General features: G+C 44.5%; 1 protein-coding gene across 3 annotated transcripts in view; it reads left to right on the top strand.

Moving 5' to 3' along the window:
* Window positions 1-23,614, top strand: part of RASSF2 (Ras association domain family member 2) — a 93,144-nt gene that overhangs the window by 42,341 nt on the left and 27,189 nt on the right. For all 3 annotated transcript variants that reach the window (XM_077263033.1, XM_077263035.1, XM_077263034.1), the window contains exons 3-6: window positions 2,698-2,773; window positions 5,185-5,336; window positions 11,722-11,810; window positions 20,195-20,358. In XM_077263033.1, coding sequence (XP_077119148.1) covers window positions 2,698-2,773; window positions 5,185-5,336; window positions 11,722-11,810; window positions 20,195-20,358 — 481 coding nt within the window. The remainder of the gene's footprint in view (window positions 1-2,697; window positions 2,774-5,184; window positions 5,337-11,721; window positions 11,811-20,194; window positions 20,359-23,614) is intronic.

Raw genomic sequence — 23,614 nt, 5'->3', positions numbered from 1 at the left:
ATCTTGGACTCCCGTGTTTCCAGACGGAAACTCCAGTATCTGGTCAAATGGAAGGGATACGGTCAGGAGGATAATTCTTGGGTGACTGCCTCTGATGTTCATGCCTCCGATTTGGTCCGTGCCTTTCATAGGGCTCATCCTGATCGCCCTGGTGGTTCTGGTGAGGGTTCGGTGCCCCCTCCTTGAGGGGGGGGTACTGTTGTGAAATTGGATTTTGGGCTCCCCCGGTGGCCACTGGTGGAATTGAACTGGTGTGCATCATCCTCTCTGTTCACCTGTTTCCATCAGGATGTGGGAGTCGCTATTTAGCCTTGCTCCTCTGTCACTTCCATGCCGGTCAACATTGTAATCAGAAGCCTTTCTGTGCATGTTCCTGCTGCTAGACAACTCCCAGCTAAGTTGGACTTAGTCCTTGTTTGTTTTTGCATTTTGTTCCAGTTCACAGCTGTAGTTTCGTTTCTGTGTCTGGAAAGCTCTTGTGATCTGAAATTGCCACTCTGATGTTATGAGTTAATACTAGAGTCTTAAAGTAATTTCAGGATGGTATTTTGATAGGGTTTTCAGCTGACCATGAAAGTGCCCTTTCTGTCTTCCTGCTATCTAGTAAGCGGACCTCAATTTTGCTAAACCTATTTTCATACTACGTTTGTCATTTCATCTAAAATCACCGCCAATATTTGTGGGGGCCTCTGTCTGCCTTTCGGGGAAATTTCTCTAGAGGTGAGCCAGGACTATATTTTCCTCTACCAGGATTAGTTAGTCCTCCGGCCGGCGCTGGGCGTCTAGGGATAAAACGCAGGCTACGCTACCCGGCTACTGTTAGTTGTGCGGCAGGTTTAGTTCATGGTCAGTTTAGTTTCCATCCTTCCAAGAGCTAGTTCTTATGTTTGCTGGGCTATGTTCTCTTGCCATTGAGAACCATAACAGCGCCCCCCCCCCAGCACACATACAATTTGCACATTTAGGCCGGGGTCACGCGAGTATGATGCGAGAAACTCACGCATGAATACCCGGAACTGCCGCCGGCTCTCGGGACCGGAGTGTGCGGCTACATGTATTTCTACAGTGGTCCATACAGTGTTCAGACAGTTCACCGGGTCCGGGGAGATGGGTATGTCAACTAACTGACTGTGAGGTAAAAGACCTCCTGAAAGCCACATTACGTATTAACTCTGTTACTGTATGATATTTACATAACCATGACTCTCATGATATTCCATAGAGCATATATCTCCCCAGAAGTTAAATCTAAAATGTCCCCTTCAGGTCATTTTCACTGCCCTAAATGCTTACATTCTCCAACTGATATTTTTCATTGTCTCTGGGACTGTCCAAAAATACGGGAGGTTTGGGATGCACTCTTGGAACATCTCACTAATACCTTTGGTGGATCTACTGTATTTCTCTTTCTTCGGAGTGGGCCATATTCAACATTCTCCCACAGATCAGTTGGTGAGGCTTTCTGTTCAGCAGTGCCGTATTCTGTTCATCTGGGCGGCAGCCACCCGCAAAAGTATTCTTCATCTATGGGCACAGGATGATACTCCTTCTTTGAGATTAATTACTACGAAGGTAGCCTATCTCTTCAAGATGGACTGGATAGAGTCCATACTGAATAAAGAAAAATACACTGGACAGTTTTTCCTTCATGGTCTTCTTTTTTTAATTATCTATACGCCAGGCGATTCATGGTTGCTTCCACTTTACAGACTGGTACATGAGAGAGCAAATTGACGGCAGAACTCCTGTTGGGCTTGATTGATGATATGTTATGAAGGTGTGGATGTGTGCCCGGGGGGAGGGGAAAGGGGAAGTTGGTTATAGTTATAATGCACTGTCCAATGTTCAAAGTACTGTAATACTATTGTCAGAACTTCTCTAATTCTTCTGAACAATTTATGTACCCTTTATTTATTGTTTATTAAAGAGGGTTTTATTGAAAAAAAAAAAAGATAATAGAACTCTTTGGCCACAATGATCAAAGGTGTGTGTGGAGAAAAAAGGGCACAGAATTTCACTACAAGAGCATATCGACTACCGTTAAACATGGGGGTAGATCAATCATGCTTTTGGGTTGTGTTGCAGCTGTTTTGTAGTAGCCAGGGTCTATATTGTTTAGTTAGCACCTAGACAATGCTAGGGATTTTATGTTTATGGTTTTGTTTTTGGTACTGTAAAACCTGTGGAAATAAACATGATTCCATTTATGATATAAAACCCTGTGGCGTCGTGTTCCAAGCGGCTACCCGAGAGCGAGTCCCTACAATACCCATGTGGATGAGGGTATTGGTCGTGTAATGGGTCCACACCGGTATCTTAGTGCTCCTGTGTGCCTTCCTGGGGTCCTGGGCCAATTAGTGCTCTTCTTTACTCATCATTCCGTTATGAGGCCGAATTTTCCGAGCAGTGATTCTACTTCTATAGCAGTGGGCTCTCTTCCTCTCTTCACATGTTACGTCTGCACTGGGCATAGAGAGAAAATGATTTCATGAAAATGAGGATCTGAGACCATCTACTCTGCCCAATGCATGGAGGGGGCTTGTAGCCATGATGTACTTTCCTCCCTTCCTCCATTGAGGGTATGCACATGACAGATTGTTCTATATATAGTTCTCCCAGATTTGACTACAGAGATCTGGGGATTTGCAGTATTTGGTATGCTCACACATTTATTAATGCAAAATCTGTCTCCTCTAGGAATGAGTTGCTGGCACATCTGAAGAATTACAATTTTTATTATGAAGGACAGAACCTACAGCTCCGACATCGAGAGGTAAAGAAATAATACACTCTGAAATGGATGTGTCTTCAACTAGAACGAATAATTTACTGTTCGTTAGCCGATTTACATGTAGAGAAGCGCTCGGACTGTGAAGAGGTTTTTTGATCACCATCTCTCCGAGGATCGGCACACCATTGACTTGTCACACTTCTGTTTTAGTAGAGATTTGTAATCTATATAAAATACTGGGGAATCTTGTCAAAGAACTCAACATTGTGATCTACATCTGTTATTCCTCTGAGAAATGTATGCACAGAGTGACAACTGGGTGTTTCCATTCACATTGTCAATAGAGTGTGTCCGTTTTCGGTGTAGTCTTGTCTATTCAGTCTTCACAATGTGTAATACTTCATTATCAATTCAATCATACATTTCGAGGAGGAGTACATATACAAATATACATACATTATAAGGACAGAAGTATTGGACACGTCTTAATCACTGAATACATTTTTTATTTTATTCAGTCCCATTTTTCCCAGTGTATAAATACAGCCACTTGCCATATAGTCTCCCTTTTCTAACTCATTCTGAAGATCTCACTGATGCCAGTGTGATCCTGTAATGGGATGTCTTTGATGTAACAAGTGAGTTCATGAAATTTCTTCCTTTCTAAATTTCCACAATAAACTGTGAGTGATATTATACATAAGTGGAAGGCCTTGAAAATGAAAGAAACTCAACCACAAAGTGGAGACCGCTTAATGTTACAGAGCAGGGTCATCTAGTGAGGTGCATAGTGGGAAGTCACAAACGCCCTGCTAACTCCATAACTGGTGAGTCTAAACCTTCTGTAGCATTTACACCAGCTCAAAATATATGTACCAGGAGCTTCTAGGCATGAGTTTCCTTTGCTGAGCAGCTGCATGTAAGCCTTACATCACCAAGCACAATGCCAAATGTAGGATGGAGCGGTATCGGACACACTTCACTTTCTGTCAGTCTGTTGGGCCAGTTTGAGTTTGAAGAATGCAAGGAAAAAGTTATCTAGCTGTCTGCATTGTGCCAACTGTAAAGTTTGGTGGAGGAGGAATAACAATATTGGGGTTGTTTTTTTCAGCCTCAAAATCTTAATGCTTCAGCATAATACCAAGACATTTTAGAAAAATACATTTAGAAAAATACATTGTGCCTACAGTGAAGCATGGTGGTGGCAGTGTCCTTATGTTGGGCTGCATGAGTGCTGCTGGTGTCAGGGAGCTACATTTCATTGATGGTATCATGAACTCACATACAGTATGTACTGCTCTATATATCGAAAGAGAAGAAGCCGTCATCACTCACTGTCCTGACGTGCATTTTTCCAACATGACTGATCCAAAACACACATCTGTTGCATTTCTGAAGAAAAGGGTTAGAGTGATTTAGTGGCAAAGTGTCTCCTGATCTGAACTCAATAAAACACCTATGTAGAAATCCAAATAGAAAAGATGACTATCACCTTCCATCCAGCATCCAGGCTCTAAAACAGTTCGTTCCTGAAGAGCAGGAAAAGACAGATGTTGTAATATGTTGCCAACTTCTTCATTTTATGCCTAGAAGACTTGGTGCTGTCCTTAAAAATCATGAAGATCATACATGTACTAGTTTTTGATGCGGGCTGTATTCATTTTTGCATCAACTAAAACTGAAGATTTTGTAAGGTAAGTTACGGTATATTATTAAGTTTACTTACATGTGTTAGGTTAAAAATGTTCTGCAAAACTTAGTCTTGAACAGTTTCCAAAAATTTTGACTTGTGTTCATTGATCTATTGATTAAAATCTTACTTTTCAAAGGAGCACTGTATATTAGTGTCAAATGGCCATCTTAGTTCGATCTTGGGGTTGTATAGATGCTTCATGTTGGGAATCACCAAGTTGCTTCCCTAATAAAGTTGAAGATTGTATTCCTGGAGCTCCAGAATCACTAGAAGTAATTTACAATGAAGTCATTTATATAGGAGGGAGGGTCGTCCACACCTCATGTCTACACTTTGTTAGAACTCTGCATTGTGTTGTTTTTTTTTATTCCTCCTAAACATCTCTATTTTTCCAAATCTACCATAGATGCTAATGGAAAGTAACCCTGATCCTAATGCCCTGACATATAAACATATTGTTCACGCCAGTCTGTGCAGACAAGGATATGTATTGCTCAGTGTGTGCTTTCTTCTGGACTGTATAGAATACAGGCAGCTTTACTTTTCCTGCACTGTTTCAATCAAGATTATAGCTTGGTCTGATGACTTAGGAGCCCATTGCAACATCCTTCTTCCTTTGCCAATGACAGTTGCTAAAGTTAGATCTTGGTCCATAAATCTGATTGTATGGCATCATGCTGTTTGACTGAATAGTAGATTATAAGGATTTTGCTGTATATTTCTATATATCCATAAATTTATGGGGTGATTACTTTCACAGGAAGAGGAGGAGTTGATCGTGGAAGGATTGCTAAATATCTTCTGGGGCTTGAGACGACCGATTCGGCTTCAGATGCAAGATGACAATGAACGAATTCGCCCTCCTCCGTCGTCTACATCTTGGCATTCAGGCTGTAACCTGCTCAGTCAAGGGTCAGTATAGCTTTATAGTCTGTTGTGCGTGTATAATAAGGGTATGAGGCTAGTTATCTGTATGTACACTGCTCAAAAAAAATAAAGGGAACACTTAAACAAAAGAATATCACTCCAAGTAAATCAAACTTCTGTGAAATCAAACTGTCCCTATAGGAAGCAACACTGTTTGACAATCAATTTCACATGCTGTTGTGCAAATGGAATAGACAACAGATGGAAATTATTGGCAATTATGAAGACACACTCAATAAAGGAGTGGTTCTGCAGGTGGGGACCACAGACCACATCTCCGTACCAATGGTTTCTGGCTGATGTTTTGGTCACTTTTTAATGTTGGTTGTGCTTTCACACTCGTGGTAGCATGAGACGGACTCTACAACCCACACAAGTGGCTCAGGTAGTGTAGCTCATCCAGGATGGCACATCAATGTGAGCTGTGGCAAGAAGGTTTGCTGTGTCTGTCAGCATTGTGTCCAGAGGCTGGAGCCACTACCAGGAGACAGGCCAGTACACCAGGAGATGTGGAGGGGGCCGTAGGAGGGCAACAACCCAGCAGGAGGACCGCTACATCAGTCTTTGTGCAAGGAGGAACAGGAGGAGCACTGCAAAATGACCTCCAGCAGGCCACAAATGTGCCTGTGTCTGCACAAATGGTTAGAAACCGACTCCATGAGGATGGTCTGAGTACCTGATGTCCACAGCCCAACACAATGCAGGATGCTCGGCACTTGCCACAGAACATCAGGATTGGCAAAATCGCCACTAGTGCCCTGTGGTCATCACAGATGAAGCAGGTTCACACTGAGAACATGTGACAGATGTGACAGAGTCTGGAGACGTCGTGGAGAGCGATCTGCCTGCAACATGTTTCAGCATGACGGGTTTGGAAGTGGGTCAGTAATGGTGTGGGGTGGCATTTTTTTGGAGGGCCGCACAGCCCTCCATGTGCTCGCCGGAGGTAGCCTGACTGCCATTAGGTACCGAGACATCAGACCCCTTGTGAGACCATATGCTGGTGCAGTTGGCCCTGGGTTCCTCCTAATGCAGGACAATGCCAGACCTCATGTGGCTGGAGTGTGTCAGCAGTTCCTGCAAGATGAAGGCATTGAAGCTATGGACTAGTCTGCCCATTCCCCAGACCTGAATCCGATTGAACCCATCTGGGACATCATGTGTCGCACCATCCACCAAAGTCACGTTGCACCACAGACTGTCCAGGAGTTAGCGGATGCTTTAGTCCCGGTCAGGGAGGAGATCCCTCAAGACACCATCCGCCGCCTCATCAGGAGCATGCCCAGGCTTTGTAGGGAGGTCATGAAGGCATGTGGAGGCCACACACACTACTGAGCATCATTTCCTTGTCTTGAGGCATTTCCACTGAAGTTGGATCAGCCTGTAACTTCATTTTCCACTTTGATTTTGAGTATCATTCCAACTCCAGACTTCCGTGGGATATTAGTTGTGATTTACGTTGTTAATTTTAGGTTTTATTGTTCTCAACACATTCCACTATGTAATGAATAAAGATTTACAACTGGAATATTCCATTCAGTGATATCTAGGATGTGGGATTTTAGTGTTCCCTTTATTTATTTGAGCAGTGTATATATTACAAGTCATGAAGTAATGCCCTTGTAGAAGCTTTATGGTGACTGCTTTACTCAGTCATGATAAATGTAAGATATTCCTATTTTTTGCCCATGTTTATTGCTGTTATTTTTCTAATGGCAGCAAAAATAATGTGCAAAGAACTTTGGTAAATGAGTCGTCAGTCTGGTTTTGTTAATCTGAATGAACATTTATAATGCTTCGTAGGTTAGGAGAGACGTTCCATGATTCTTTACTGCCATAAATTAACCTGAATGGTGAATCTATGAAGCTCGTCATCAACAGTGTGACATTTTAGGGACTTGTTACAGGAACCGTGTAACAATTAGGAACTAGTGACCACATAGAAAATGTTGGCCACTTCCATTTTTTCCTATTTGGTGAACATCAACATAAATCCTCCAGATTTTATGTTCTGCTTTGCGATGAAACTATAAGGCATATTTGTGACTACTCGTGGCCAAACTTGCTTATGTTTGTGTGTATATAGCAATTTTTAACTGAAAACTTTTCTGGTGTTTTGAAGTAGTTTCTTACATGCCGTTCAGCACAGTAATCGTACAGGATAATAATCTAAGAAGACCAAGGCCGCCATTACTGGATTGATTACTTAGATGCTTACACATGAATGCATACACATGACTGCATATTTATAGCATTTATGTTCTGATAAGTTAATGATGAAATGTGGTTCAAGACATCCAGTAAGTTTCCTCCAGACACTAAGCTCCCAGTTCATAAAATATCTGTCTGATTTCTACCTGAAGCGTCCTCTTCCTTTAACCAAGGGATTTGGCAAAAGCACACTTGCTGTTCTATGGCCGTACCGGGACAAAAAGTTAAAAGTACATGGTTTCCAAGCTTCTGTCAGTGGCCCAGATTGGCTATGTGGACATATCTTTTGCAAATTTCGATATGTATTTATAACCCATTAAATTTCACAGACTTATAAACATGTCGGGGAGGTGGGGGGGGGGGGCAAACTGAGGCGTTTACAGACAGATTGGTATCAACTGATGAGGGACCCTGTAACAATGACCCTTCTGGATGTTATGAAAGATTATGTTTTTATTTGCAAACCATGATTGTTCTTCCAAATGTTCTGAGTAAATGCCTTCTAAAATGTTACTTGAAAAAGGGCTCAGGATTTCTTCCACAAACTATGCCATGCACAGGGGCTGACATACCATTGGTCCAACCTGTGCCAAGAGGTAATGGGGCCCACTACCACCTCCAAAGCAATAAGCAGCTTCTGTCTCAAATGTATTATTGGACCTCAAAGGGTGAAAATATTGTTCTAGCACAGGGGCCCTCTTCTGTCTTTGTCTGCCCTTGGTCACACATGTGTAAAATGGCAAACAAAAATTACTACACCCTCTGCAGTCTGGCAGATTAACTTCTCTACAACAAGAGCCCAGTACAACCTGTAAGCTCCATAACTTCTGCATTATGTACAGTGTTACAATATCACAGTATTTTAGCTCATAATGTTTGAGCTACAGACTGTTCTTCTAACACACCTGGACTTGTGTTGTCACTGGGTAAAGCACCCACTCTGTCACAGGTAATGACCCGTCTCAAGTACCCATGAGGCCCGCACTCACGCCAGTCACTAAGGCAGCTGTACAATTATGAGTTAGGCCCTTGGCCTCTCTTGTGCCACTCGCGCACCTCATTGCTTGATGGTCCCCTCCTGAACATTCTGTCACCAGGCCCTCACCCACTTATTGCTCTAATATTTATGGAGTAACCTCCTGGTTCCCTGGCCTTGCACTTGTTGTAGCCTTTTATTCTTCCAACTAATGTATCCTGACGCTCCCTTTCTCCTGCCTGTACTTGACCCCCTCCAGCCGGTAGCAGTAGAGTGTAGTCATAGAAGAGCAGCTCCTCAGATGAGTGTTCATTGCTGGCTGGAGAATCGGGTCTGCGGCCTGTGGAGAGGGACAGACCAGCTCTCGATAACATTAGCAAGCAGAAGTTGCAGCACCAGCAACCTCTCCGGTGCCAGTATGGCTATAAAATAGAAAGTGTACTTTTGCCGTATTCCTTGATTAAAGGAAGACACTGCTTCTTACAGTAATGCACCCCACGTTCTACCCCTCTGTGTATTCATGAGACATTCACAGAGTTACAGTGGTAAAAGTCCTGGAAGTTGTTTTGGACTCACAGATCTAAGACTTTTGGCAAAAACTTTGCTGTATTCCAGATGCTTCCTCCAAACACAACAAAGAATAAGACCACGTGTTAGAAAACCTCTGAAGCATTGTCCATATTATTGTTCTTAGGAATGTCTTCCCGTGATCAGTTTAAGCTGAACAATGCACAAATCTCAAAGAACTAAAGCAAGTTTAGTACTTTTCATGTTGTTTAGCGGTATCCTGGCACTATATCGCTAGTAGTCGCTGGTGAGCAAGGACATGTTCCTTTTTGCTTTAGCTGCATTGTCCCTACGCGGTTAGTGCAGGATGAATCATTTTGTTTCTTAGTACATACCATTCTCATCAGATTCTCGCGTCAGATTCTCATCACGCGTCATGAATCACATTAGAATAGAATTTTAATTATGTGGCTGTGAGCGGGTTGCAGGATGCAGTGACGGACAGGAGGCAGAGCAAGGGTTAACAATTTTAATTAACACTGGATTACTCCTCCCAGGGAGATAAACGATTAACAGGGGGTAGACAGTTAAAAACGTGAATAGTATGCAGGGTTAAAGAACAGTGGAAAAGGTATTAACAGTTCTTGTTGGTTCTTCTTACCCTGTCAGTCATTTCCTAGGATGTGATGGAGCACAGAGCAGGTGTTGGCAATCCCAACGGCTGGAGCGGTGCTTGTCCGATGAAATCCTGAAGACAACGATGATCCGTCTTCTGGCGGCAGCGGTTGGTCTCCGGTACCTTCCGCTGAGCCCCTAGTCCATATACTGATGTGGCCGGGGAAGCGTGGGCCACTGCACTGTCTGAGCTCACCGTGGTCCGGCAGATATACACTGTATAGGGCACAGATGGCGGTCCTGCACTCGGTCTCTCTTAGGTGGCGCACGCACAGTATTTACGGGCCCGGAGCGTTTGGCACCTCGCTTCGTGGTGGCCAACGGGCACACTGCACGCCTCACCTCACAGTCTCTGTCAGACGGCCATGTTCGGGTGTGGGCCTGCGCTGTACCGATACTCGCAGGCTGGAGCACGCACTTGTCCCTGCTGTGCTCTGTCTGTTCCCGCCAAATCTGCCTGTTTCTGCGCGTGCTGAGGCTGTGTATCCTTAGCCACACCCCCTGCTCCCGCCTGCAAGGATTGATCCAGTCCCTTAAGCTTTCCCCCGGACAACAGAGGAGACGGCCCCGGTTCCTGGACCGATATGGAACAGGTATCCACGGCACGGTCCCTCTTCTTACATGGAATCACGAACTTATTGTCAAGTAATAAAAGCGCCATTGACCACCAGCTCTTAAGGGGAAGGACTTCGCCTAACAACATCTTCTCTGCTCTCAGTAAGATGTGGTCGAGAATTGGGCCTCTGAAGTAAATTGCAGTGACAAATAAATATTCAGGTTTTAGGAACATGGAGTCAGAGGAGTTCTAGGGTGTGGTGTGACATCCGGAAAGCAGATAACCCAGTACACCGGGCACGGGTTTGATCCTTCTTGCTGTCACATGGAGTGGGAGGAGTGGCCATACCCGTTGCCTGGTGCTCCGGTGCATTGAAACCGTGGCACATTACTGTGGATGCGCAGGGGGTTAATGCCGGCATTACAGTTCCCTCTTTAGTTGTGGTGGTTGGTGGTGTTTGTGTTGTGGAGGGAGACAGGAGAGTCAGGAGGCTGTTTAACAGTAAAATCAGTTGAACTTTACTATAATAGTAGCCAGACAGGTACACAGACAAAAAGGGCAAAGTCTCTTAAAGATTCATGGGACTGCTGTCTTTTCCCAAAGAACCGCATCTTTAACTCTGACATGGTTCTTGTTTTAAATGTAGCTCTTAACCCATCTAGTATGTGTTCAGCAGTTTTCTTTACACCAAGAGGCCAAGATTTATCTTCCCTTAGCGCAGCCTCATTGATAGCAGCCAAGTTGTGTAAGTGCCTGTATTTCTGCACGTGGCGTTCATTCTTGACACTGAATAAATCGAGATGCTTTTTAAAACTGTTGTTTCCATTTTTCATCATTTCCATACTATTAACACGTCTATTGCTCCTGTGATTTCTATCATTCCAACAAGTTCTCTTTCTCCGTGTTGCAGTTTAAGTGTTGAGGAGTGTATATCTAAAGATAACTCTTGGCCTACAGCTACTCCTCCCGACTCTCCATCATTCTTGGCCAAGTGAACATGTTTTTCTTCAGTGGGTAGAGAAAAATAAGCCTCTGCCAAATCATGCAGAAATAAAGGACCATTCTTTACGTTGACATCTGCTGTCGGGAGTCAATTAAGAGAACAGCATAGACATTTGGCAAAAAATTTGGTGAATTTGACCATCTGTCACACATGATATTCGTGGCTGATAGTAAAAGTTCAGATACAATATCTCTTGTGATATTCCTCTATGAAAATTTAGTGATAAGATGTGAAAAACTCCTGATTTGATTTTTTGGGACATGGGTTCTTTTCAGAGTGTATAAAATTAGAGATGCTACACCGACAAAATAAAAGTGAGTTGGGCTAAATGATATACTCAGCTAATGCTGCATTAATGGACTCTATAGTTTATAATTCTGTTTCCGGGAGTTTTATGCATTGCATATCGGCAATAAATTTGTTTACATTTGTTTTCTTCCAGAAAAGTCGCTCAGCCAGCCACCATCCCTGATATCCAGGTGACAGAGGTGGAGGACATCCAGGTGACAGAGGTGGACACCCCAACTGTTGGTAAGTTGAACATCCATGTGATGGGTGGCCAATATGCATCTCAAGATTTTACTAGGAGTCTAACTGTCTAGGGGGTCTAGAGGTTGAAATGTGTCCAAAGGGGCACCAGCTCGTTAAAGGGAACCTGTCACCCCCAAAATGGAAGTTGAGCTAAGCCCACCGGCATCAGGGGCTTATCTACAGCATTCTGTAATGCTGTAGATAAGCCCCCAATGTAACCTGAAAGATGAGAAAAAGAGGTTAGATTATACTCACCCAGGGGTGGTGCTGCTGCGGTGGGCGTCACGGTCCAGTCCGGGGCCTCCCATCTTCTTGTCTTCACGCTGCGGCTCCGGCGCAGGCATACTTTGTCTGCCCTGTTGATGGCAGAGCAAAGTACTGCAGTGCGCAGGCACTGGGCCTCTCTGACCTTTCCCGGCGCCTGCGCACTGCAGTACTTTGCTGCTGTCAATAGTGACAGTGACATCGAGGTGCTCCCTCTGTGCTCCCATCGGCACAATGCAATTGCGATCGCGTTGTGCCGATGCTCTCCATTGTGACCTCGGCCCGAAAGATAGCCGCTGTGTCCCCCAGGGATTGTGGCCTGAAAGCTCCCGCTCAGAGCAGGAGCTCACAATCCTTTTCCCTGCCTGTGATGCACTGTTCTAATACCCTGCAATGCAAACGCATTGCAGAGTATTACATATTCTTGAAAAAATGAAAAAAATTGGTGCTAAAACTTAATTTTTGTGGGAAAAATATGTATTTTTTTAATTTACACAGATCAACGTTGTAAAATTCTGAAATTCTGTGAACCACCTGTGTGTTTAAGGTGATCACCACACATGTAGATAAATTCCTTGCGGGGTCTAGTTTCCAAAATGGTGTCACCTGTGGGGTTTTTTCACTGTTTAGGCACATCAGGGGCTCTCCAAACGCAACATGGCATCCACTCATCATTCCAGCAAATTTTGCATTCAAAAAGTTAAATGGCGGCCCATCCCTTCTGAGTTCTGCTGTGCGCCCAAACAGTTTTCCTCCACATGTTTGGTATCGGCGTGCTCAGGAGAAATTGCACAACCAATTGTGTCGTGTACTTTCTCCTGTTACCCTTGTGAAAATAAAAAAAAAGAAAGTTAAATGTTATTTTTTTTCCTTCCACATTCCTTTAATTCCTGTGAAGCACCAGAAGGGTTAATCAACTTCTTGGATGTGGTTTTGAACACCTTGAGGGGTGCAGTTTTTAAAATTGTGTAACTTTTGGGTATTTTCTGTCAAAGTCACTTAAATTGTGAGGTGGTCCCTAAAAAAAATGGTTTTGTAAATTTTGTTGCAAAAAATGAGAAATCACTGGTGAACTTTTAACCCTTTTAACTCCCTAACAAAAAAAATATGTTTAAAAAATGTAAAGATAATGTAAAGTAGACATGTTTTGCGTGTTATAACTCCCCGATTTAAGGGAATAAAACTGAAAAGTTTTTGAAAATTGCAAATTTTTTTTTTTGCCAAATTTCTGATATTTTCACAAATAAATGCGAGTCCTATCGATCAAAGTTTTACCACTATGATGAAGTACAAAATGTCACGAGAAAAGAATCTCAGAATCGGTTATAATAATAAAATAATAATAATCTTTATTTTTATATAGCGCCAACATATTCCGCAGCGCTTTACACACATTATCATCGCTGTCCCCGATGGGGCTCACAATCTAAATTCCCTATCAGTATGTCTTTGGAATGTGAGAGGAAACCGGAGAACCCGGAGGAAACCCACGCAAACACAGGGAGAACATACAAACTCCTTGCAGATTATTACCTCATAAAGTGACACTGGTCAGAATTGAAAAAAATGGCCTGGAAGGTGAAAACCGGCTTTGAAATGAAGGGGTTTAAAAGCCAAATGGTGCAATTGTTTATGAAATCCAATTTAAAAAATTATTGTAGCCCAAAATACATTGCATATCATTGCCCCAGAAAATATCCAAGTCTTTTAACCAATATCGAGAGGGTCGGAATGCTATTAGCAGGTTTATCATGTGGAATATAACTGTGCACTATGTCTTTTTAGATCTTTTTTTGCAGACCAAGCCCAATTGTCTCACTTGCCAAATGCAGCAAACAAACTTAAGGCTGCAATCACATCCAGCAGTCATGCTGTTCCTTTTAACAACAGCAACTCTGTACCACTGTGTTTTCTTTTTTATGGTTCCCTTTACAATCACTTAATCATGCAGGGAAATGGCTGTATCACTTGAAAGACTATGGGCCTGATCATAATTGTTTTATGAAGTCACTCTGATCTTACTGAATATGATATCCCAATTTTTTGGGCTTGGGAAATTTGGTAGTTATTTGAAATCTTTTGAATGATGCAATTTAGTGTGCAATTCCTTGTACATCTTTTTTTATATTCCTCTGCATATTTATAGGCATTTACTATCTTTCCAATTGTCAAAAGAAAAGTTTAATAGAAACACATCACCACTTCTGTATTTATCACCCACTCCTGGTTTTGGCTTACAAATCCTGAGGTAAAAAAACTAACCAAATACTGAACGTGTGAACTTGGCCTTTAAAGCGAACCTTTTAGGTGATTCATTTCAGGCAGGCAGTGTCGCAGCCTGGTTGCGATTGCATCCAGGAATATTATTCTCCGAAATGCTACAGCGTTTCGAGAAAATCTACTTTGAAGATCAGTCTGGAACCCATAGCGAGAGAGGAGAGTAGTCCGACTCTGCCTCTGGCTGGCTCTTCCCAGCGCCGCTGCAGGTGATTGACAGGTCTCTTTTTATGTACATGTAGCGCCCCCACCGCCGCAGGGCCGAGGGGTACCCGGTACCGGGCCTCTGAGTCTCTGTTCTGGGGTAGTCACGGTGGCTAGACCCGGACCGTGACCCCGCTGAGGGGCGTACAATGTAGGTAGAGATATAGGAGGGTGTTATCGTGCAGGACGCAATCAATCACAAGGACACAGGGGTGCAGTCTCTTTACCTCTTTACTGAAGGTCTCAAAGTCCTCAATCCGGAATACGGTTAACCAGGCTACGCAAGTTCGGCCAGTCTGATGGCACCTCCAGAATTCCCTTTGCAGGTGGAAATCAGTGTCTACCTGCTAGCGCTTGTGTGTTGCGGTCCTCCCCTGCTGTGCTTACGGGATAGTCCCCACAACTGTTGTGTCTGTTTCTCGTGTTCCCTCACAACTCGATCGGATGATGTTCTTCTCCTCCGTCCCTTCCTGATGTTCTGGTTAGGATGCACCCGTATGACGGGTAGGCTCGGAGCTCTTCCGGGACCCTAGAGTCCCCCTCTCCTAGTGTGCCCCCTATGTCTGCTTAGGTGATGTAGGTGAGACAGCCCGCCTGTAACTGACTGTCCTGCCATAGGTTTGAAGTATGGCCTGGAGTTCTATACTTCCTCGACGTTCCGGCCACCGGTAAATTGCGCCTCAGTAGGATGTTGCCTCGGTCTAACAGCACGACTCCCACTGGTATTTCTCCTTCTTGGTTTGATATCGTTTCTCACTCAGCACAATAAATCTCGCTTCTTATCCTTTCTTGGGGCACCGCCGCAATGTCGTGCAGGCACGGTCCCGTAACGTTCTCTCTCGTTGCCAGGCCTCTGTCAGGATCCCACCCCTGACAGGGACCCTACCGAATCTTCCCCTGCAACACCCTCTGCCACAAGGTGTTGCTTGGTTCCAACCCAGTCAGCGTTCTCCCTAACTTCCTGCCAGACCCCCAGTTTTACCAAAGTGTGAGGAGTGGCCTAATGAATAGCGCCCTTAGCTCCCCCTGGAGGCCCGACTGTGAAATGTATTGGTGTATGTGATACCTGGTCAGATGAATCCCTTCAGTGCCATCAGACGTACCATAGCCCCCCATAGTGGCGGAGCAACAGTACTGCAACGACCAGGACTCTGGGGCGCTGCATACACACCAGGAGAGATCGGTCATTCACCTGGAGCAACGCTGGGAAGAGACGGCTGGGGGCGTAGTCAGAATAGTCTAGTCTTCGGCTATGGTCTTTTGCTGGATCTTCAAAGTATGTATTTTTCTGAAAAGCTTTTCAGAAAATTATATTTCTGGGTGCAATCTTTCAGCCAGGCTGTGATTTATGCTGCCTGTGGTTTGGGCTGTATGAATCGCCTGACAGGTTATTTTTTAAACATTCACTGGATTTTGTGGAGGAAGAGCTGATGTCCACAAAAACAAGTGCCACTAATTGTTTAAGGAGCAAATAAAAAACATTTCAGCTGATGGCTTCTGATTTCAGCTGCTTCGCAGCTTCTCCACCACTGCCGCTACATTTGGCCTCACTCTAACTCCAAAGCAATGGTCCCCAAAATTTCTGACCTCAAGAGCCATATTTAGCTCTGAGAGAAAGTCATGAGCCACATTCAGAGTCTCCGATTAGTGACACCCAGCTCCTGCCTCCTCCACAGTAGTGACACCCAGAGCCCCCAATACTGGCTTAATGATAGCCAAAGCTTCCTCATAGAAATTACATCTAGGCAGTATACTTATATCCATGGGTTCACACCTTGCCCCCATTTTGGTATTTGCACATTAGACCCTCCCACCATACTATCGCATCCAGCCTCAAGCACCCTTCTTTCTGGCAAAATTATCATATCTCCAAAAACATCATACCATATCTCTCTATCCCCGGAGCAAGAATATTCCCATCCAGATCTGCTCTTCTGTGTGGGGCTACTCACAAAAGTCACCACCTGGAGATCTGCTCTTCTGTGTGGGGCTACTCACAAAAGTCACCACCTGGAGATCAGCTCTTCTGTGTGGGGCTACTCACAAAAGTCACCATCTGGAGATCTACTCTTCTGTGTGGGGCTACTCACAAAAGTCACCCTCTAGAGATCTGCTCTTCTGTGTGGGGCTACTCACAAAAGGCACCATCTGGAGATCTGCTCTTCTGTGTGGGGCTACTCCCAAAAGTTACCACCTGGAGATCTGCTCTTCTGTGTGAGGCTACTCACAAAAGTCACCATCTAGAGATCTGCTCTTCTGTGTGGGGCTACTCACAAAAGTCACCATCTAGAGATCTGCTCTTCTGTGTGGGGCTACTCACAAAAGTCACCATCTAGAGATCTGCTCTTCTGTGTGGGGCTACTCACAAAAGTCAACACCTGGAAATCTGCTCATAACTGTTTGTTAGACCTGTTGCTAATGTACTAAGCTGCCACACATCATGGACCCGTAAGCCACATGTGTATCCAGAGCCATAGTTTGGGGACCCCTGGTCTAAGGTATTGAGAAATGTATTTACTTTTAGGAAATGGACCATCTGTGATTTTTTTTTTTTATTTAATAGAAATTTTATGAATACTATATACCGTATTTTTTATCCTATTTACGGCATATAAATTATGTATTTTAACTTAACTGTATATTCCAAATTGCAACAGACGAAACTAATACATTTTAAACTACAATTAAGTGGCTTGTCTAGTCTGCCAAGGCCGGCGGCAGTCAGGCAGTGTTGCTGTCACATGACACAAGCATTACTGGGATAACTCGTTCATTAGAAGGTCACACTGACAGCTGGGCCTTCTCATGAATTATGCATGGTATCAGCTGGTCATATCCTGGGCATGTGAATAATTCAGCAATGTGTTCTAGCATTGGCGCTGCTTGTCTGCTGAACCTGTGTGCTGATAGCAGCCTGAGGACATTCTCTAGACCTGGGACACGAATACAAAGTACACAAATGATGCCACGATCTGACACTGTCACTGCTTAGCTGCTGGTAGCCATACGCCCAGAATCCAGGGATAGGTTTAAGGTGGACACAGTACCAGGATACACCTCTAGTCCAATATGATCTCCGTGTCAGGCTGGGGTGCCAAGGGCCCACCAGTAACATCAACTCCAGGGCCCGACTTTTCAGCTACATGCAAATATGACTATCTTCATTCACAATTTTCTATAGCAATAAAATGAGTTGATTGTTGAATAAAAAAGATCCTGCTTTTGTCTGTACATAGTAAATCAAGTATATTAGGCTAAGTACTGCTCATATAAGAGGGTGGTGGCCACTCCTGCACAGGGGCAGCCCACTGGAGAATTCTCCTGTGGGCCAGTCCGAGCCTGGCAACAGCTTTGATTTTTAGAGCAACGTCTTGTCTGGATGTTACTGCTCAGGGTTAACTTAAATCTTGTTATATCAGTGAGGACATCCGAATATTAGCCAAAACCGAGAAATGTTGTTAAAGGGAACCTGTCACCCCCCCAGGTGTGATTGCTTTGTGTAAGAGTATTTTCTGTGGCACACTACACTGGTGGCACCCGTGGTCATGTTTGTTTAAAGGGAACCTTTCACCCCCCCAGGTGTTTGTAACTAAAAGAGCCACCTTGTGCTGCACTAATGCTGCATTTTGACAAGGTGGCTCTTTTAGTTCGGGTCCCTGGCACTGCTGAAAGAATCGTTTTTGAAATTTGTCCCTCATACCTTGAAATTGCCACGGGGGCAGGTCTTTCCCCTCTAATCCAAACGCCTCACATCCGTCACTCATGGCCTCTGCGCGCCGGGCGCCGCCTCCTCTTCCTTGTTGCTCCTCTTCATGTTGCTCTGTAGCAACCATACAAGGTGAGTGAATCCATTTCCTTGGCACCTTTTTTGTTACCGGTTAAGACCCTATTGCGCTTTCTTTCCTTCCCAGTTTAGTTGTTGGTTCAGCATCTTGACCGTGAAGGCTACTAGTCATGCAGGGTGGCAACTTCTTTTCCTCTTTGGTTTGGCCCTGATTCATCTACCCAAGACAGTCCAGAAATACTATCTCCTCTCTTTAAAGCTAGGACAACACACCAGTGGCAAATGTGCCTGTTTCACTACTAGTTGCAGAGTCTACCAAGCAGCATAACCCCTTAACGAACGCCAATATGCCTTTTAACAGCCACAGTTAAGGGCAGTTAAGCGCCGCTGAGAGATAAGTCAATAGCGCCCCCCCCAGCGTCTGAAAGTCTTCAGTGTTTCTGCTACCGGGGGTTGCTGAGACCCTGGAGAACATGATCAGGGCTGTTTTTTTTTCAGTCCTCTGTCATGTGATTGCCGCTATTTGCTGAATAATGGCAATTTTGTTAAAAAAAGGAAATTACGATTTAAAAATAATCTCTCTCTCCTCTGACATGATCTAACATGTCAGAGGATAGAGTAATGATGTCCCCAGGCCCCCAAAGGTAACTGAAGCAAAATAGCGGGTGCATGCGCAGTGCACCTGCCGAGATCTGCCGGCAAGGATTTTTTCTATTGGTCTCTGACTTTTGATCACTGTGATAGAATTTATTTAAAAAATCGCAATGAAACCCAATACCCATGGATAAAATCCTTGAGGGGTGTAGTTTCAAAAATGAGGTCAGCTGTGGGGGATTTCTGCCTCTTAGGCACTTTAGGGGCCCTGCAAACGCGACTTGATGCCCCCCATCTCTTTCAGCCAACTTTGTGTTCCAAAATTTCAAATATTGCTCCTTCCACTCTGAGCCATGCCGTTTGTCCAAAGAGAACTTTTTGACTACGACTACATGTTGGGTATTGCCCCATTTGTAAGAAAGTGGGTAACAAATGGTGGGGTCCGCTTTTGGAGTTTCCACTTGGAAAATTGAGAAATCTGGGGCTAAAACAATATTTTAAAGGTAAAATTTAATTTTTTTTTTGTTCTTTCCACTTTGCATTAATTTCTCTGTACCACTTGAAGGGTTAAAAAAATTCCCGACTGCAGCTGCAGCTTTGAAGTATTTGAGGGGTACAGGTTTTAAAATGGTATCACATGGTATCAGGTTGACACTTGCACTATATGTTTGTTTGTTGTCTTTGTGCCCAAGCTTGGGCTCTTTTTAAGAAGTATTTAATAAAAATTATTGTAATTTTAAACTAATCACACCCTGCTTAAATATCAGAATTCTAGTTTGGTGGTCATTGCTTTTTTTTGTTGCTTTTTACAGTACCAGCAAAGCCTATGAGATTTCAGAAATCTCATGCACACAAATTGTTTTTTTGTGTGATCAGTATTTTGTGCTTTGCTGCTTTTTTTGGACATAGAGCATGTCACTTCTTTCAGCGTTTTTGCTGTGTTTTTTCACCCATTGTTGAAAAGAACGCAGCAAAAAACGCACCAAATACGCAACAAAAAACGCACCTAATACGCAACAAAAAACGCACCTAAACCTGTGTTTTTGACACAGCTTCTTTCCTGCCAAGATGATCAGGTTTTGCTGCAGAAAAAAAAGCAGCAAAAACGCCCTGTGTGAACTTACCCTTATACTGAAAAATGTATGTGTATTTTTAATATACAAGGTATAAATTAAGCTTGATGATACTTGTGCAACCATTAAAGAACGAAGTCTACGCAGCAAGGTTGTGAGTGTAATCAAAACTTCATTTTACGTTCCAGATGATGAAGACGAAGACAAAGCCTCTCAGGAAGAAACTCCTCAGCTAATGCGCACAAGAAGTGATGTTGGGGTACGACGCAGGGGTAATCTCCGCACCCCAGGAGAGCAGAGACGGATCAAACGTCACAGGTTTTCAATAAATGGACACTTTTACAACCACAAGGTACAAGGTTAACTTTAATCTTTCATAAAACTTGATCTAATTTGATAGCTAATGTTTAATAGACAAATTAATATATCTTAAAATTGTTTTCTTACCCACAAAAAATCACTCGAAAGTCATCATGGCCATTAGGCGTCTTTTTCTTCTATTATTTGCTCTCCACTGCCTGTTGTCTAGATTAATCCATCTCTATAAGCAGAGAAGCCAAGATACATTTCAGAAAATGGGAGCGGAGCTTTGTCTCTGCTCCTGGTCTCCTGTCTGTCAGATTGTATATAAGGGTAAGAGTGGTAGGCTTTCACTTTATAACAGGCATGCCATTGAACAAGTGCAATGCGTCATGGGAAATGAAGAACAGGAAGTTACAGTTCACATAGTGCTGGCAGGATAATGATGGATTGGAACTGCTCACTGAAAAAAACTTAATGCCAAGTTACAGACCAGGAGAGATAAGACATATGTATCATATTAGACTGGTATGTGTGGATCGCCCCCAGGCGAAGGGCAGTGGGGTACTCGGTACCGGGTCTGTCTCTCTCAGTTCTGGGGATGTCACGGTGGCCCGACCCAGTTCGTGGCCCTTCTGAGGGGCGCCCAATTAAAGGTGTAGTTGTTTGTATGGTGTTCGTGACGCCACCTGTGGTATTCGGTCAGGATGACCGACGCTGCTAGGGGTCCGCTGGGGTGATGGAATGGCAGCTAGATGATGTACCTTCCCACAGGTGAAGTATGTCCCCAGGGCTTCCCAGATGTGTAGGTGGTGATGGTGGACGTCGTAAGGCGCAATGAATAACGAGGACACAAGGGTTGCAGTCTCTTTACCTTTTACTGAAGACTTCAGCGTCCACAGTCCAAAGTACCGCTCACAGGGCTGGCTGAGACCGGCCGGTCTGAAGGCACATCCAGAGTTCCCTTTGCAGGTGGAAATCAGTAGCCTTCCTACTAGCGCCTGTGTGTTGTAGTACCTCCCTGCTGAGCACCACAGGAAAGTCCTCACAACCATTGTAGATGTTTCTGATGTTCTCTCTCTCTGTCCCCCAGATGATATGGATAGGATGCACCCGTATGACGGGGTAGGCCTGGAGCTATTTTATAGGGACCCTAGAGACGCCCCTCTCCCACAATTTGCGTCCGTTGTCTTCATAGGTATTAAGGTTGGGCAGCCAACTTGGAATCGACTGTCCTGCCGGTCTCTGAAGTAATGCGTAGAGCCTATTACTCCCTCGGTGTTCCGGCCACCGGCTACGCGCCTCGGAAGGATGTTGCTGGTCTTAAGACAGAACTCCTCCCGGTGTTATCTGTTATGGTTTCCAATGGCAAGGAAACATCAGAAGCATAGAATAAACGGACAAGCTCTCGGGTGATGGAAACTAGAGCTGACCGCGATGCTAAACCTACACACCACACTAGAAGTAGCCAGGGGGCATTCCTGCGTTGTCTCTAGATGCCGCGCGCCAGCCGGAGAACTAACTACCCCTGGTAGAAGAAAACACAGTCCTGGCTTGCCTCCAGAGAATGTTCCCACAGGAGATAGCAGCCCCCCACATATAATAACGGTGAGAGCAGATGAAAAGACACACGTAGTATGAAAGCAGATTTAGCACAGAGAGGCCCGCTAACTAAATAGCAGAAAGATACAACAGAGGACTTCGCGGTCAGCTGCAAAACCCTTCAAAACACCATCCTGAAATTACCTTAACTCATGTGACAACTCATGCCACTGGAGTGGTAATTTCAGCCCAACAAGAGCTTCCAGCTGCAGAGATTCACATAAGTGCAAACTGGACAAAACATACAAAAATAGACTTAAGGACTAAAGTGTCCAACTTAGCTGAGCAGAAAACTGGGAGCAGGAACATGCAACAGAATCACTCTGGATACATTGATGGCCAGCATTAGAATGACTGAGGAGCAAGGTTAAATAGGATACTCCCACATCCTGATAGGAACAGGTGAACTGAGAAGGCAAAGCTTGCAGGACACCAGTACCACAAGAGACCACCGGGGGAGCCCACGAACCGAATCACAACAGTACCCCCCCATAAGGAGGGGGCACCGAACCCTCACAAGAACCACCAGGGCGATCTGGATGAGCCCTATGAAAGGCACGGACCAAATCAGAAGCATGAACATCAGAAGCTGTAACCCAAGAATTATCCTCTTGACCGTAGCCCTTCCATTTCACCAGATATTGAAGTCTCCGTCTGGAAACACGGGAGTCCAAGATTTTCTCCACCACGTACTCCAATTCACCCTCAACCAGCACAGGAGCAGGAGGCTCAACAGAAGGCACAAGTGGTACCTCATACCTCCGCAATAATGACCGATGGAAGACATTATGGATAGCAAAGGATGCTGGGAGGTCCAAACGAAAAGACACAGGGTTAAGAATTTCCAAAATCTTATAAGGACCGATGAACCGAGGCTTAAACTTAGGAGAAGAGACCCTCATAGGGACAAAACGGGAGGACAACCACACCCAGTCCCCAACACGAAGACGAGGACCAACACGACGATGGCGATTAGCAAAACGTTGAGTCCTCTCCTGGGACAACTCCAAATTGTCCACCACCTGCCCCCAAATACGATGCAACCTATCCACCATGGTATCCACTCCAGGACAATCCGAAGACTCCACCTGACCAGATGAAAAACGAGGATGGAACCCTGAATTGCAAAAGAAAGGGGAGACCAAAGTGGCAGAACTGGCCCGATTATTAAGGGCAAACTCAGCCAACGGCAAAAAGGAGACCCAGTCATCCTGATCAGCAGACACGAAACACCTCAAATAAGTCTCCAAGGTCTGATTAGTACGTTCCGTCTGGCCATTTGTCTGGGGATGAAATGCAGACGAAAAAGACAAATCAATGCCCATCCTGGCACAAAACGCCCGCCAAAATCTGGACACAAACTGGGATCCCCTGTCGGAAACGATATTCTCCGGAATACCATGCAGCCGAACCACATTCTGAAAAAACAGGGGCACCAACTCAGATGAGGAAGGCAGCTTGGGCAAGGGCACCAAATGAACCATCTTAGAAAAGCGGTCACACACCACCCAAATGACGGACATCTTCTGAGAAACAGGGAGATCAGAAATAAAATCCATAGAGATGTGTGTCCAAGGCCTCTTAGGAACAGGCAAGGGCAACAACAACCCACTAGCCCGAGAACAACAAGGCTTGGCCCGAGCACAAACATCGCAAGACTGCACAAAAGTACGCATGTCCCGAGACAGGGAAGGCCACCAGAAGGA

This window comes from Ranitomeya variabilis, chromosome 5 (genome assembly GCF_051348905.1).
Source record: "Ranitomeya variabilis isolate aRanVar5 chromosome 5, aRanVar5.hap1, whole genome shotgun sequence".
NCBI classification, from domain to species: Eukaryota; Metazoa; Chordata; class Amphibia; order Anura; family Dendrobatidae; genus Ranitomeya; species Ranitomeya variabilis.
The sequence above is the reverse complement of the archived record's forward strand: the minus strand, read 5'-3'. Positions and strand labels throughout refer to the sequence as shown.